Here is a 12,703-nt window from a genome sequence, read left to right as displayed (position 1 = left end):
ATGGTGTAAAATAGTTGATTGTTTGAGAAAATGAAATTATGAGATTTTTGCTGTTTTTTATTTCGCGCCATGCTATTTCACTGGCTGTTGAATAGTGTGTCCCGCAGGTGGGACGGTCACGTCCCACCTAGCCCAGAGAAGTTAATGTAGTATGATCTCAGTGGGTCTAATCATAGAAATACGTTTAGGGACCGGTTGAAATGAATGCAACTGTTACCCGGAGGAAAATGGGGGACGGTTATGCTTTTTATTTATTTAGTCCAGGGGAGGGTCATGTAATTAGTAATTTATTAAATGTCAGTAGTTTGGAATTAACGTATTGAATTTGACTCTGTGTAACTTTGGTGTACAACCCCTCTCTCTTATTCTCCTCGCTGAGCCTGGCTGGGTGGGTACCTTTCCATTGGCTGTTCGATCAGTCCCTCTTTGTGCTATCCAGAACGTGGGCGTGTAGAGTATCTAGTGAATCAAATAGCGCTCGCAGTGATAATGTAGGGAGCTAGCGCGCAACAACAACAACAAAAACAGTGGTAGAAATGCCGCATTTTAAAACAACAACTTGGAACTCTGAAATCTCCCGACTTCAGACTTCAGTGCGTTCAAGAAAACTGGGAACTCTGGGAAAAAAAACTAGCTCTGACTGGGAAAATAGTTTTGAATGGTCATCCAACTTGCAATTCAAAGTCGGAATCCTTCTACACCTAAAGACTACTCGAGTTCCCAGTTTTTATTAAAAGCACCAAAAAAACTCTGTTTTATCACAACAACAAGCACGGCTTCGCACAATTAAGTAAGTACCACAGCTTGTGAAAAATGTTACCTTCACAATAATTGAAGGATTTCTTTGCAGTCTCTGTCTACTGAAAAGAGTCTAGAAAAGTTCAATGGAATTTTGGAGACGAAAGAAGATGTTTCCTCAATGCGGAAAAAAGCGAATGGATGAAATCGAGTGTTGGAGGAGTTGCTACCAAATGGGGAAGACAACATGTGGATGGCTGGACTATCGGTTTGCATACGAGTTGTTCTCCTCCTTTTTCTTTGAAATATGTGTATACTTTCATTTCCTATATGTGACCCGATTCAGGAAACTAGACATATGTCGCAAGTCACAACTTCACAGGAGAGCTGTTTGAACTTAAACTTTTTTTTTTAATCAAAATTAGTTTTTTGGGCAGAAATGCCTTCTGGAACATGTGAACTTTCATGTGCCTTAATAACAAACTTGTATGCCATCTGTAAACACAAATAACATTGTTAAATTACAAGCCTTGTTGGTTAAGCCACAGAAAAAGTTAGCAACCTTCCCACTAGTCATGATTGGCTGAAATAAAGAGTGGGCTGGAGATGCCAACAGAAGAGTTCGGATTGGTCTACCATATAGAAGCCTTCTGTCTATTTGAGCTGGTCAGTCTGTGTTGGTAATCCTGTCAAACGCTGATTTAAAAAAAAGGTATCGTGTAGTGTAGCTGCATAGCTAGGTGTTGCTCTCCAAACTCTGGAGGATCACGTTTTGAAATCAGTGGAATTAGAGTATGATAGCTAAAGAGATGGACAAAACACCTGTCTCTGGATTACATCTTCAAACCAAAGGCAACTGTGGCATGGCATTCCTGACAGGGAGACGCGACCATCATGCATGATGATGTATACAGGTAAGATAGTCTTGCGTTAGCTAGCTACATTTTCAGATATTACACATTTCTAATTTTGACAGAAAGTGATTTCATTTCAAGCTGAAGTGTACTGTTAGCTAGCTAGCTAACATTACCTGGCTGGCTCGTTAGCGAACGTTACATGAAGTGTGATTTTACACGCTGTTTACCTAGCTAGGTTAATTGTTTACCTAGCTACATGTCTTAAGCTAAAGTGTACTGTTAGCTAGCTAGCTAACGTTAGCTGTCTGGCTCCGTTGCTGACATTGTTATTCGTATTCCACAGCTGTTTGCTTCGCTAGTTAGAGCCTAATGTTACCTAGCTAACATTGAACCTGGATGGTTAGCTCCCAGCAGATTCATGCAGTCTAGCAACGACATGATTTGGCACTATGTTCATTGTTGTTTAGCTAGCTAACGTTAGCTGGCTGGCTCGTTAGCTAACGCTACGTGATGTGTGTGAGAGTTCAGTGACCAGCAGGAGGACGAAAACACGACAGCACCCTCCTCAGGGGACAGAGAGGGCCACCTCGCTTATAAACTTTGCAGTATTTAATTCTTTTGTGTATTATTTCTTACATTGTTAGCCCAGATAATCTTAAGTGTTATTACATACAGCCTGGAAGAACTATTGGATATCAGAGAGACGTCAACTTACCAACATTACGACCAGGAATACGACTTTCCCGAAGCAGATCCTTTGTCTGAACGACCCAGGGCATTTGAACTGATTCCAGAGGCTGACCCAAAACAAGGTCGCCGCAGAAGAGGAAGACGGAACGCGTGCCTCTGAATTCTGGTCAGACCACCCACCGCTTCTGAGTATACCCGCTAATTTCCAGTCTCTAGATAGCAAGGTAGACGGAATTAGGGCAAGGGTTGCTTTCCAGAGAGACATCAGGGATTGTAACATACTCTGTTTCACAGAAACATGGCTCTCTCGGGATACACTGTCAGAGTCGGTACAGCCACCGGGATGCTTTGTGCGTCACGCCGACAGAAATAAACATCTCTCCGTGATGAAGAAGGGCAGGAGTGTATGTTTCATGATTAACGACTCATGGTGTAATTGTAACAACACTATTCCTCTCAATCAAATGCCGACCATATCATCTCCCAAGAGAATTCTCGTTGGTTATTATCATAGCTTTGAGAATAATACAGTTCCACCGACCCGGCACACTACCAAGGACTGTGGGCTCTCCTTCTCCGTGGCCGATGAGAGTAAGACATTTAAACGTGTTAACCCTCTCAAGGATGCCAGCCCAGACGGCATCCCTAGCCACGTCCTCAGAGCATGCGCAGACCAGCTGGCTGGTGTGTTTACGGACATTCAATCTCTCCCTATCCCAGTCTGCTGTCCCCACATGCTTGAAGATGGCCACCATTGTTCCTGTACCCAAGAAGACAAAGTTAACTGAACTAAATGACTATCGCCCCGTAGCACTTTATTTAATTTTTTTAGCACTCACTTCTGTCATCATGAAGTGCTTTGAGGGACTAGTCAACAATCATATCACCTCTACCAAACTTGTCACCCTAGACCCACTTCAATTTGCGTACCGCCCCAATAGATCCACAGACAATGCAATCACCATCACACTGCCCTATCCCATCTGGACAAGAGGAATACCTACGTAAGAATGCTGTTCATTGACTACAGCTCAGCATTCAACACCATAGTACCCTCCAAGCTCATCACTAAGGTTGAGGCCCCAGACCTCTGCAATTGGGTCCTGGACTTCCTGACGGGCCGCACCCAGGTGGTGAAGGTAGGAAACAACATCTTCATTTCGCTGATCCTCAACACTGGGGCCATCATCAAGTTTGCAGACGACACAACAGTAGTGAGCTTGATTACCAACAACATCGAGACAGCCTATAGGGAGGAGGTGAGGGGACTCGGTGTGTGGTGTCACGAAAACAACCTCTCACTCAACATCAACAAAACAAAGGAGCTGATCGTGGACTTCAGGAAACAGCAGAGGGAGCACCCCCCCTATCCACATCGACGGGACAGCAGTGGAGAAAGTGGAAAGTTTTAAGTTCCTCGGTGTACACATCACGGACAAACTGAAATGGTCCACCCACATAGACAGTGTGATGAAGAAGGCGAAACAGTGCCTCTTCAACCTCAGGAGGCTGAAGAAATTTGGCTTATCACCTAAAACCCTCACAAACTTTTACAATTGAGAGCATCCTGTCGGGCTGTATCACCACCTGGTACGGCAACTGCTCCGCCCACAACTGCAGGTCTCACGAGGGTGGTGCGGTCTGCACAACGCATCACCGGGTGCAAACTACCTGCCCTCCAGGACACCTACAGCACCCAATTTCACAGGAAGGTCAAAAATATCATCAAGGACAACAACCACCCGAGCCACTGCCTGTTCACCCCGCTATCATCTAGAAGGAGAGGTCAGTACAGGTGCATCAAAGCTGGAACCGAGAGACTGAAAAACAGCTTCTATCTCAAGGCCATCAGACTGTTAAACAGCCATCACTAGCACGTCAGAGGCAGCTGACAACATACTGACTCAAATCATTGGTAACTTTAATAAATGGATCACTAGTCACTTTTATAATGCCACTTTAATAATGTTTACATATCTTGCATTACTCATCTCATATGTATATACTGTATTCTACACCATCTTGCCTATGCCGCTCTGTCATCGCTCATCCATATATTTATATGTATATATTCTTATTCCATTCCATTACTGTGTGTATTAAGTAGTGTCAGGTGTGCTCCCTCTCTGGCCTCTTGGTCACCAGGCTGCTCATTATGGCGCACACCTGTCACCATTGTTACATGCACCTGCGTTTTACAAACACACCTGGACTCCATCACCGCCTTAATTACCTTCCCTATATATGTCACTCCCTTTGGTTCCTTCCCCAGGGGTCATTGTTTCTGTTTCCTGTCTGTGCGTTGTTCGTGTTTCTTGTTTTGTTCATAAAATTATGCTCTCCCTGAACTTGCTCCCCGACTCCCAGCGCACGTTACAGGAAGTTGTTGTGGAATTGTTAGATTCCTGGTTAGATATTACTGCACTGTCGGGAACTAGAAGCACAAGCATTTTCTTTGTGTCTTCCTCTATATAGGTGTGGCAGGAGAGGAGCTGGGGGAGAATGGGGAGTAGAGACGGGGACCTGTGAGGACGTCAGATTTTCCTACCTCAGAGAAAGCTTATTTTACTGGGGCACCTCGTCTCTGTTAACAAAGGCAGGCTATAGGTAGAGAGCAGCGTTCCTCCTGTAACTATGGAGACGATAGTCTAAGACAGGAGTAGCCGTTTGTTGTTTTGCTTTCTCTTTTTGGCCACGGCCTTTTGGTCAAACGGCTCAGATTATGTTTATTTGTTTTGTTAGGCTGGTGTTTCAGCGTTGGACGTTACCCTGTACTGGGAGTTATTTTGTCGTGTGAAAGAAGACCCGTTTTTATAAACAATCACCAGAAAAGGAATCACAACCACTGGTCTGTTCATGTTGTCCCTCCCACCTGTGTTAGGGTGCTTCCTGTTGTCCCTCCCACCTGTGTTAGGGTGCTTCCTGTTGTCCCTCCCACCTGTGTCAGGGTGCTTCATGTTGTCCCTCTCACCTGTGTTAGGGTGCTTCATGTTGTCCCTCCCACCTGTGTTAGGGTGCTTCATGTTGTCCCTCCCACCTGTGTTAGGGTGCTTCCTGTTGTCCCTCCCACCTGTGTTAGGGTGCTTCATGTTGTCCCTCCCACCTGTGTTAGGGTGCTTCATGTTGTCCCTCTCACCTGTGTTAGGGTGCTTCATGTTGTCCCTCCCACCTGTGTTAGGGTGCTTCATGTTGTCCCTCCCACCTGTGTTAGGGTGCTTCATGTTGTCCCTCCCACCTGTGTCAGGGTGCTTCATGTTGTCCCTCTCACCTGTGTTAGGGTGCTTCATGTTGTCCCTCCCACCTGTGTTAGGGTGCTTCATGTTGTCCCTCCCACCTGTGTTAGGGTGCTTCATGTTGTCCCTCCCACCTGTGTTAGGGTGCTTCATGTTGTCCCTCCCACCTGTGTTAGGGTGCTTCATGTTGTCCCTCCCACCTGTGTCAGGGTGCTTCATGTTGTCCCTCCCACCTGTGTTAGGGTGCTTCATGTTGTCCCTCCCACCTGTGTCAGGGTGCTTCATGTTGTCCCTCTCACCTGTGTTAGGGTGCTTCATGTTGTCCCTCCCACCTGTGTTAGGGTGCTTCATGTTGTCCCTCCCACCTGTGTTAGGGTGCTTCATGTTGTCCCTCCCACCTGTGTTAGGGTGCTTCATGTTGTCCCTCCCACCTGTGTTAGGGTGCTTCATGTTGTCCCTCCCACCTGTGTCAGGGTGCTTCATGTTGTCCCTCTCACCTGTGTTAGGGTGCTTCATGTTGTCCCTCCCACCTGTGTTAGGGTGCTTCATGTTGTCCCTCCCACCTGTGTTAGGGTGCTTCATGTTGTCCCTCCCACCTGTGTCAGGGTGCTTCATGTTGTCCCTCTCACCTGTGTTAGGGTGCTTCATGTTGTCCCTCCCACCTGTGTTAGGGTGCTTCATGTTGTCCCTCCCACCTGTGTTAGGGTGCTTCATGTTGTCCCTCCCACCTGTGTTAGGGTGCTTCATGTTGTCCCTCCCACCTGTGTTAGGGTGCTTCATGTTGTCCCTCTCACCTGTGTTAGGGTGCTTCATGTTGTCCCTCCCACCTGTGTTAGGGTGCTTCATGTTGTCCCTCCCACCTGTGTTAGGGTGCTTCATGTTGTGGTGCTTCTGACAAGCTGATAGCTGATCCTAATAACTAATCCTCCCTGTTTATCTCCTGGAGTCCCAGGATAAGCTAGTCTGGGCCTACAACAGCTTCTAATAACTAATCATTCCTGTTTGGTGGGTATACCACCTGTTTTCAAATCAATTTGGTGGGTATACCACCTGTTTTCAAACCAATTTGGTGGGTATACCACCTGTTTTCAAACCAATTTGGTGGGTATACCACCTGTTTTCAAATCAATTTGGTGGGTATACCACCTGTTTTCAAATCAATTTGGTGGGTATACCACCTGTTTTCAAATCAATTTGGTGGGTATAACACCTGTTTTCAAATCAATTTGCAAATGTTCATGGAGCTGACATGCGATAATGTTACATAATGGTGTAATTTAGTTTTCTTGGCATTTCATTTGAATGATTATGATAGGCTATTGTTTTACTGGTACGGTGTAACCCAACTATTCATTTTGCCGGGAAGCCGTACCGGCTTACTTTCTCCCCTGAATTCAATCAACCCACCTCTCTCTCATCTCTTGCTTCTCTCCTCCTCCCTCCTCTTCACTCCTCCCCACTTCCACTGCTCCCGCATTCTGGAAATCCTCTGTGTTCCTCTCTTCAACTTCCTCTCCTCCTCCGAACACCTTCCCCTCCTCCTCGTCCTCCTCCTCTTCCTCCTCTGTTTCAGAGGAGCTGCTGTCCTCTGATTCATCACTCGACGTTGTCTCATACCTGCATCAGAACGCCAACAGGGGAAGACAAAGTCAACACCATCTCACAGAACTACTGCATGTCAGTCAGGTTTCAGAACGAAACTAGAAAACACAACAAGCCAGCAGCATAATACTACATCAAACTTGTTCCTGCATTTGGGCTGCCTGTAGATACTGTTGATTGACTGATTGATACTGTTGATTGACTGATTGATACTGTTGATTGACTGATTGATTTGAAAAAACATACAGTATATACTCTGTAGATTTGTTGAAATGTGACTAATAATAACAATTATAATACTACTACCACTAATAATAACAATTATAATACTACTACCACTAATAACAATAATTATAATACTACTACCACTAATAACAATAATTATTATAATAATAATGTGGCCGGGATTAATAATAATAATTATAAACCGGGATTGCAAAAGTCGCCAACTTATTTCCATTGTGGTCCATGATTATTGTTTTTTTAAATAGCTACAGAGACTCACTACAGAGATACACATTCAAAATGGCTCCACTGATACAGACTCACTACAGAGATACACATTCAAAATGGCTCTACTGATACAGACTCACTACAGAGATACACATTCAAAATGGTTCTACTATTTGCTGTTTGCATTGAACATTTCTAATCACAGTCTCTAGACCAGTGGTATTCAAACTTTTTCAGCAGGGACCCCAATTTTTTTCCTACAGAATTTCTGTCAACCCCGACGTTGAATAGCACTGGTCTAGCGCCTGTGGTAATAACTACATCCTGCAGACCACTGACTGACCCTCCATTGACTCCTACAAACTGTAGGTTCTTCTTGGTTCCCAAAGAACCCTGGCGGCCATCTTTCTTCTTCATGATGGACTTCAGAGAGCTCTTACCACCTGGGAGGGAGGTGAGGGAGGGGAATGAGGGAGAGAGCGAGGAAATGAGGGAGGGAGCGAGGGAATGAGGGAGGGAGGGAATGAGGGAGGGAGGGAGGAAATGAGGGAGGGAGGGAGGAAATGAGGGAGGGAGGGAATGAGGGAGGGAGCGAGGAAATGAGGGAGGGAGCGAGGGAATGAGGGAGGGAGCGAGGGAATGAGGGAGGGAGCGAGGAAATGAGGGAGGGAGCGAGGGAATGAGGGAGGGAGGGAATGAGGGAGGGAGGGAGGGAGAGAATGAGGGAGGGAGGGAGAGAGGGAATGAGGGAGGGAGAGAGGGAGAGAATGGGGGAGGGAGGGAGAGAGGGAGGGAGGAAATGAGGGAGGGAGCGAGGGAATGAGGGAGGGAGGGAATGAGGGAGGGAGGGAATGAGGGCGGGAGGGAGGGAATGAGGGCGGGAGGGAGGAAATGAGGGAGGGAGCGAGGGAATGAGGGAGGGAATGAGAGAGGGAATGAGAGAGGGAATGAGGGAGGGAGGGAGGGATGAAAGGGAGGAGACAACACTTATTAATGAACATATGAATCTGGAGGACATGAATGTACGGTATGCCACCTATATTGTTCATGATCCCTGATACATCGAACAAAAGGACCCATGTCAAATCAAATCAAATGTTATTAGTCACATGCGCCGAATACAACAGGTGTAGACTTTCCCGTGAAATGCTTACTCATGAGCCCTTAACCAACAATACGGTTCAAGAAATAGAGTTAAGAAAATATTTACTAAATAAACTAAAGTAAAAAAAATCCAATCAAATAAAAAAGTAACACAAGAACATTACATAACAATAACGAGGCTATATATGATACCGAGTTAATGTGCGGGGGTACAGGTTAGTCCAGGTCATTTGTAAAGGGACTATGCATAGATCATATGGTGCAGCTGTAGAACTTTCTCAGGATCTGAGGATCCATGCCAAATTTTTTCAGTCTCCTGAGGGGGAATAGGTTTTGTCATGCCCTCTTCACGACTGTCTTGGTGTGCTTGGACCATGATAGTTCGTTGGTGATGTGGACACCAAGGAACTTGAAGCTCTCAACCCGCTCCACTACAGCCCCGTCGATGTGAATGGGGGTGTGTTCGGCCCTCCTTTTCCTGTAGTCCATGATCATCTCCTTTGTCTTGCTCCGATTGAGGGAGAGGTTGTTGTCCTGACAACACACTGCCAGTTCTCTGACCTCTTCCCTGTTGGCTGTCTCATCGTTGTCGGTGATCAGGCCTACCACTGTTGTGTCGTCAGCAAACATAATGATGGTGTTGGAGTCGTGCCTGGCCATGCAGTCGTGGGTGAACAGAGAGTACAGGAAGGGACTGAGCACGCACCCCTGAGGGGCCCCTGTGTTGAGGATCAGCATGGCGGAAGTGTTGTTACCTACCCTTACCACCTGGGGGCGGCCCGTCAGGAAGTCCAGGATCCAGTTGCAGAGGAAGGTGTTTAGTCCCAGGATCCTTAGCTTATTGATGAGCTTTGAGGGCACTATGGTGCTGAACGCTGAACTGTCGTCAATGAAAAGCATTCTCACATAGGTGTTCCTTCTCTCCAGGTGGGAAAAGGGCAGTGTGGAGTGCAATAGAGATTCCATCATCTGTGGATCTGTTGGGGCGGTATGCAAATTGGAGTGGGTCTAGGGTTTCTGGGATAATGGTATTTATGTGAGCCATGACCAGCCTTTCAAAGCACTTCATGGCTACAGACGTGAGTGCTATGTGTCGGTAATCATTTAGGAAATTTACCTTGGCTTTCTTGGGCACATGGTTGAAACTCCCACTAGCCCATGTATGCGCTGACCAACTGGCAAGTGTCTTCACTAACATTTTCAACCTCTCCCTGTCCGACTCTGTAATACCAACATGTTTTAAGCAGACCACCATAGTGCCTGTACCCAAGAACACAAAGGTAACATGGCTAAATGACTACAGACCCGTAGCACTCACGTCTGTAGCCATGAAGTGATTTGAAAAGCTGGTCATGGCTCACATAAACACCATTATCCCAGACACCCTGTACCCGATCCATTTCACATACAGCCCCGACTAGGGCTGTGTCAGTCATGGCATTTTATCAGCCGGTTATTGTCTACACCTGTTGTTTACGAAGCATGTGACCAAAATAAAGTTTGATTTCATTTCATCCATCAATCCAAAGATTTTAGATTTGTGGAAAGTAATGAAGCCCCTGTGTCTGTGTAGCAGGGTAACTAGTCCTATAGCTCCAGCTAGCCCCTGTGTGGCAGGGTAACTAGTCCTACGGCTCCAGCTAGCTCCTGTGTCTGTGTGGCAGGGTAACTAGTCCTACAGCTCCAGCTAGCCCCTGTGTGGCAGGGTAAATAGTCCTACAACTCCAGCTAGCCCCTGTGTCTGTGTAGCAGGGTAACTAGTCCTACAGCTCCAGCTAGCTCCTGTGTGGCAGGGTAACTAGTCCTACAGCTCCAGCTAGTGTCTGTGTCTGTGTAGCAGATTAACTAGTCCTACAGCTCCAGCTAGCCCCTGTGTGGCAGGGTAACTAGTCCTACAGCTCCAGCTAGCCCCTGTGTCTGTGTGGCAGGGTAACTAGTCCTACAGCTCCAGCTAGCCCCTGTGTCTGTGTGGCAGGGCAACTAGTCCTACAGCTCCAGCTAGCCCCTGTGTCTGTGTGGCAGGGTAACTAGTCCTACAGCTCCAGCTAGCCCCTGTGTGGCAGGGTAACTAGTCCTACAGCTTCAGCTAGCCCCTGTGTGGCAGGGTAACTAGTCCTACAGCTCCAGCTAGCCCCTGTGTGGCAGGGTAACTAGTCCTACAGCTCCAGCTAGCCCCTGTGTGGCAGGGTAACTAGCTCTACAGCTCCAGCTAGCCCCTGTGTGGCAGGGTAACTAGTCCTACAGCTCCAGCTAGCCCCTGTGTGGCAGGGTAACTAGTCCTACAGCTCCAGCTAGCCCCTGTGTCTGTGTGACAGGGTAACTAGTCCTACAGCTCCAGCTAGCCCCTGTGTGGCATGGTAACTAGTCCTACAGCTCCAGCTAGCCCCTGTGTCTGTGTGGCAGGGTAACTAGTCCTACAGCTCCAGCTAGCCCCTGTGTGGCAGGGTAACTAGTCCTACAGCTCCAGCTAGCCCCTGTGTCAACAGCTCCAGCAGCTCCAGCTCCTACAGCTCCAGCTAGCTCCAGCTAGCCCCTGTGTCTGTGTGGCAGGGTAACTAGTCCTACAACTCCAGCTAGCCCCTGTGTGGCAGGGTAACTAGTCCTACGGCTCCAGCTAGCCCCTGTGTGGCAGGGTAACTAGTCCTACAGCTCCAGCTAGCCCCTGTGTGGCAGGGTAACTAGTCCAACAGCTCCAGCTAGCCCCTGTGTCTGTGTGGCAGGGTAACTAGTCCTACAGCTCCAGCTAGCCCCTGTGTCTGTGTGGCAGGGTAACTAGTCCTACAGCTCCAGCTAGCCCCTGTGTGGCAGGGTAACTAGTCCTACAGCTCCAGCTAGCCCCTGTGTCTGTGTGGCAGGGTAACTAGTCCTACAGCTCCAGCTAGCCCCTGTGTGGCAGGGGAACTAGTCCTACAGCTCCAGCTAGCCCCTGTGTGGCAGGGTAACTTGTCCTACAGCTCCAGCTAGCCCCTGTGTCTGTGTGGCAGGGTAACTAGTCCTACAGCTCCAGCTAGCCCATGTGTGGCAGGGTAACTAGTCCTACAGCTCCAACTAGCCCCTGTGTCTGTGTGGCAGGGTAACTAGTCCTACAGCTCCAGCTAGCCCCTGTGTCTGTGTGGCAGGGTAACTAGTCCTACAGCTCCAGCTAGCCCATGTGTGGCAGGGTAACTAGTCCTACAGCTCCAGCTAGCCCCTGTGTGGCAGGGTAACTAGTCCTACAGCTCCAGCTAGCCCCTGTGTGGCAGGGTAACTAGTCCTACAGCTCCAGTTAACCCCTGTGTCTGTGTGGCAGGGTAACTAGTCCTACAGCTCCAGCTATCCCCTGTGTGGCAGGGTAACTAGTCCTACAACTCCAGCTAGGCCCTGTGTGGCAGGGTAACTAGTCCTACAGCTCCAGATAGCCCCTGTGTCTGTGTGGCAGGGTAACTAGTCCTACAGCTCCAGTTAACCCCTGTGTCTGTGTGGCAGGGTAACTAGTCCTACAGCTCCAGCTAACCCCTGTGTCTGTGTGGCAGGGTAACTAGTCCTACAGCTCCAGCTAGCCCCTGTGTCTGTGTGGCAGGGTAACTAGTCCTACAGCTCCAGCTAGCCCCTGTGTCTGTGTGGCAGGGTAACTAGTCCTACAGCTCCAGCTAGCCCCTGTGTCTGTGTGGCAGGGTAACTAGTCCTACAGCTCCAGCTAGCCCCTGTGTCTGTGTGGCAGGGTAAGTAGTCCTACACCTCCAGCTAGCCCCTGTGTGGCAGGGTAACTAGTCCTACAGCTCCAACTAGCCCCTGTGTCTGTGTGGCAGGGTAACTAGTCCTACAGCTCCAGCTAGCCCCTGTGTCTGTGTGGCAGGGTAACTAGTCCTACAGCTCCAGCTAGCCCATGTGTGGCAGGGTAACTAGTCCTACAGCTCCAGCTAGCCCCTGTGTGGCAGGGTAACTAGTCCTACAGCTCCAGTTAACCCCTGTGTCTGTGTGGCAGGGTAACTAGTCCTACAGCTCCAGCTATCCCTGTGTGGCAGGGTAACTAGTCCTACAACTCCA

General features: G+C 48.2%; 1 protein-coding gene across 5 annotated transcripts in view; it reads right to left on the bottom strand.

The window, feature by feature from the left end:
- Positions 1-12,703, bottom strand: part of kank1a (KN motif and ankyrin repeat domains 1a) — a 198,621-nt gene that overhangs the window by 17,619 nt on the left and 168,299 nt on the right. For all 5 annotated transcript variants that reach the window (XM_082961593.1, XM_082961594.1, XM_082961595.1 and 2 more), the window contains 2 exons: positions 7,917-8,016; positions 6,926-7,135 (listed from right to left, as the gene is read on the bottom strand). In XM_082961593.1, the coding sequence (XP_082817719.1) occupies positions 6,926-7,135; positions 7,917-8,016 (310 nt within the window). The remainder of the gene's footprint in view (positions 1-6,925; positions 7,136-7,916; positions 8,017-12,703) is intronic.

Source organism: Salmo salar, chromosome 15 (assembly GCF_965601325.2).
Source record: "Salmo salar chromosome 15, fSalSal1, whole genome shotgun sequence".
Classification (NCBI taxonomy): domain Eukaryota; kingdom Metazoa; phylum Chordata; class Actinopteri; order Salmoniformes; family Salmonidae; genus Salmo; species Salmo salar.
Note: the sequence above shows the minus strand (reverse complement) of the source record. Positions and strands in the feature narration are given on the sequence as shown.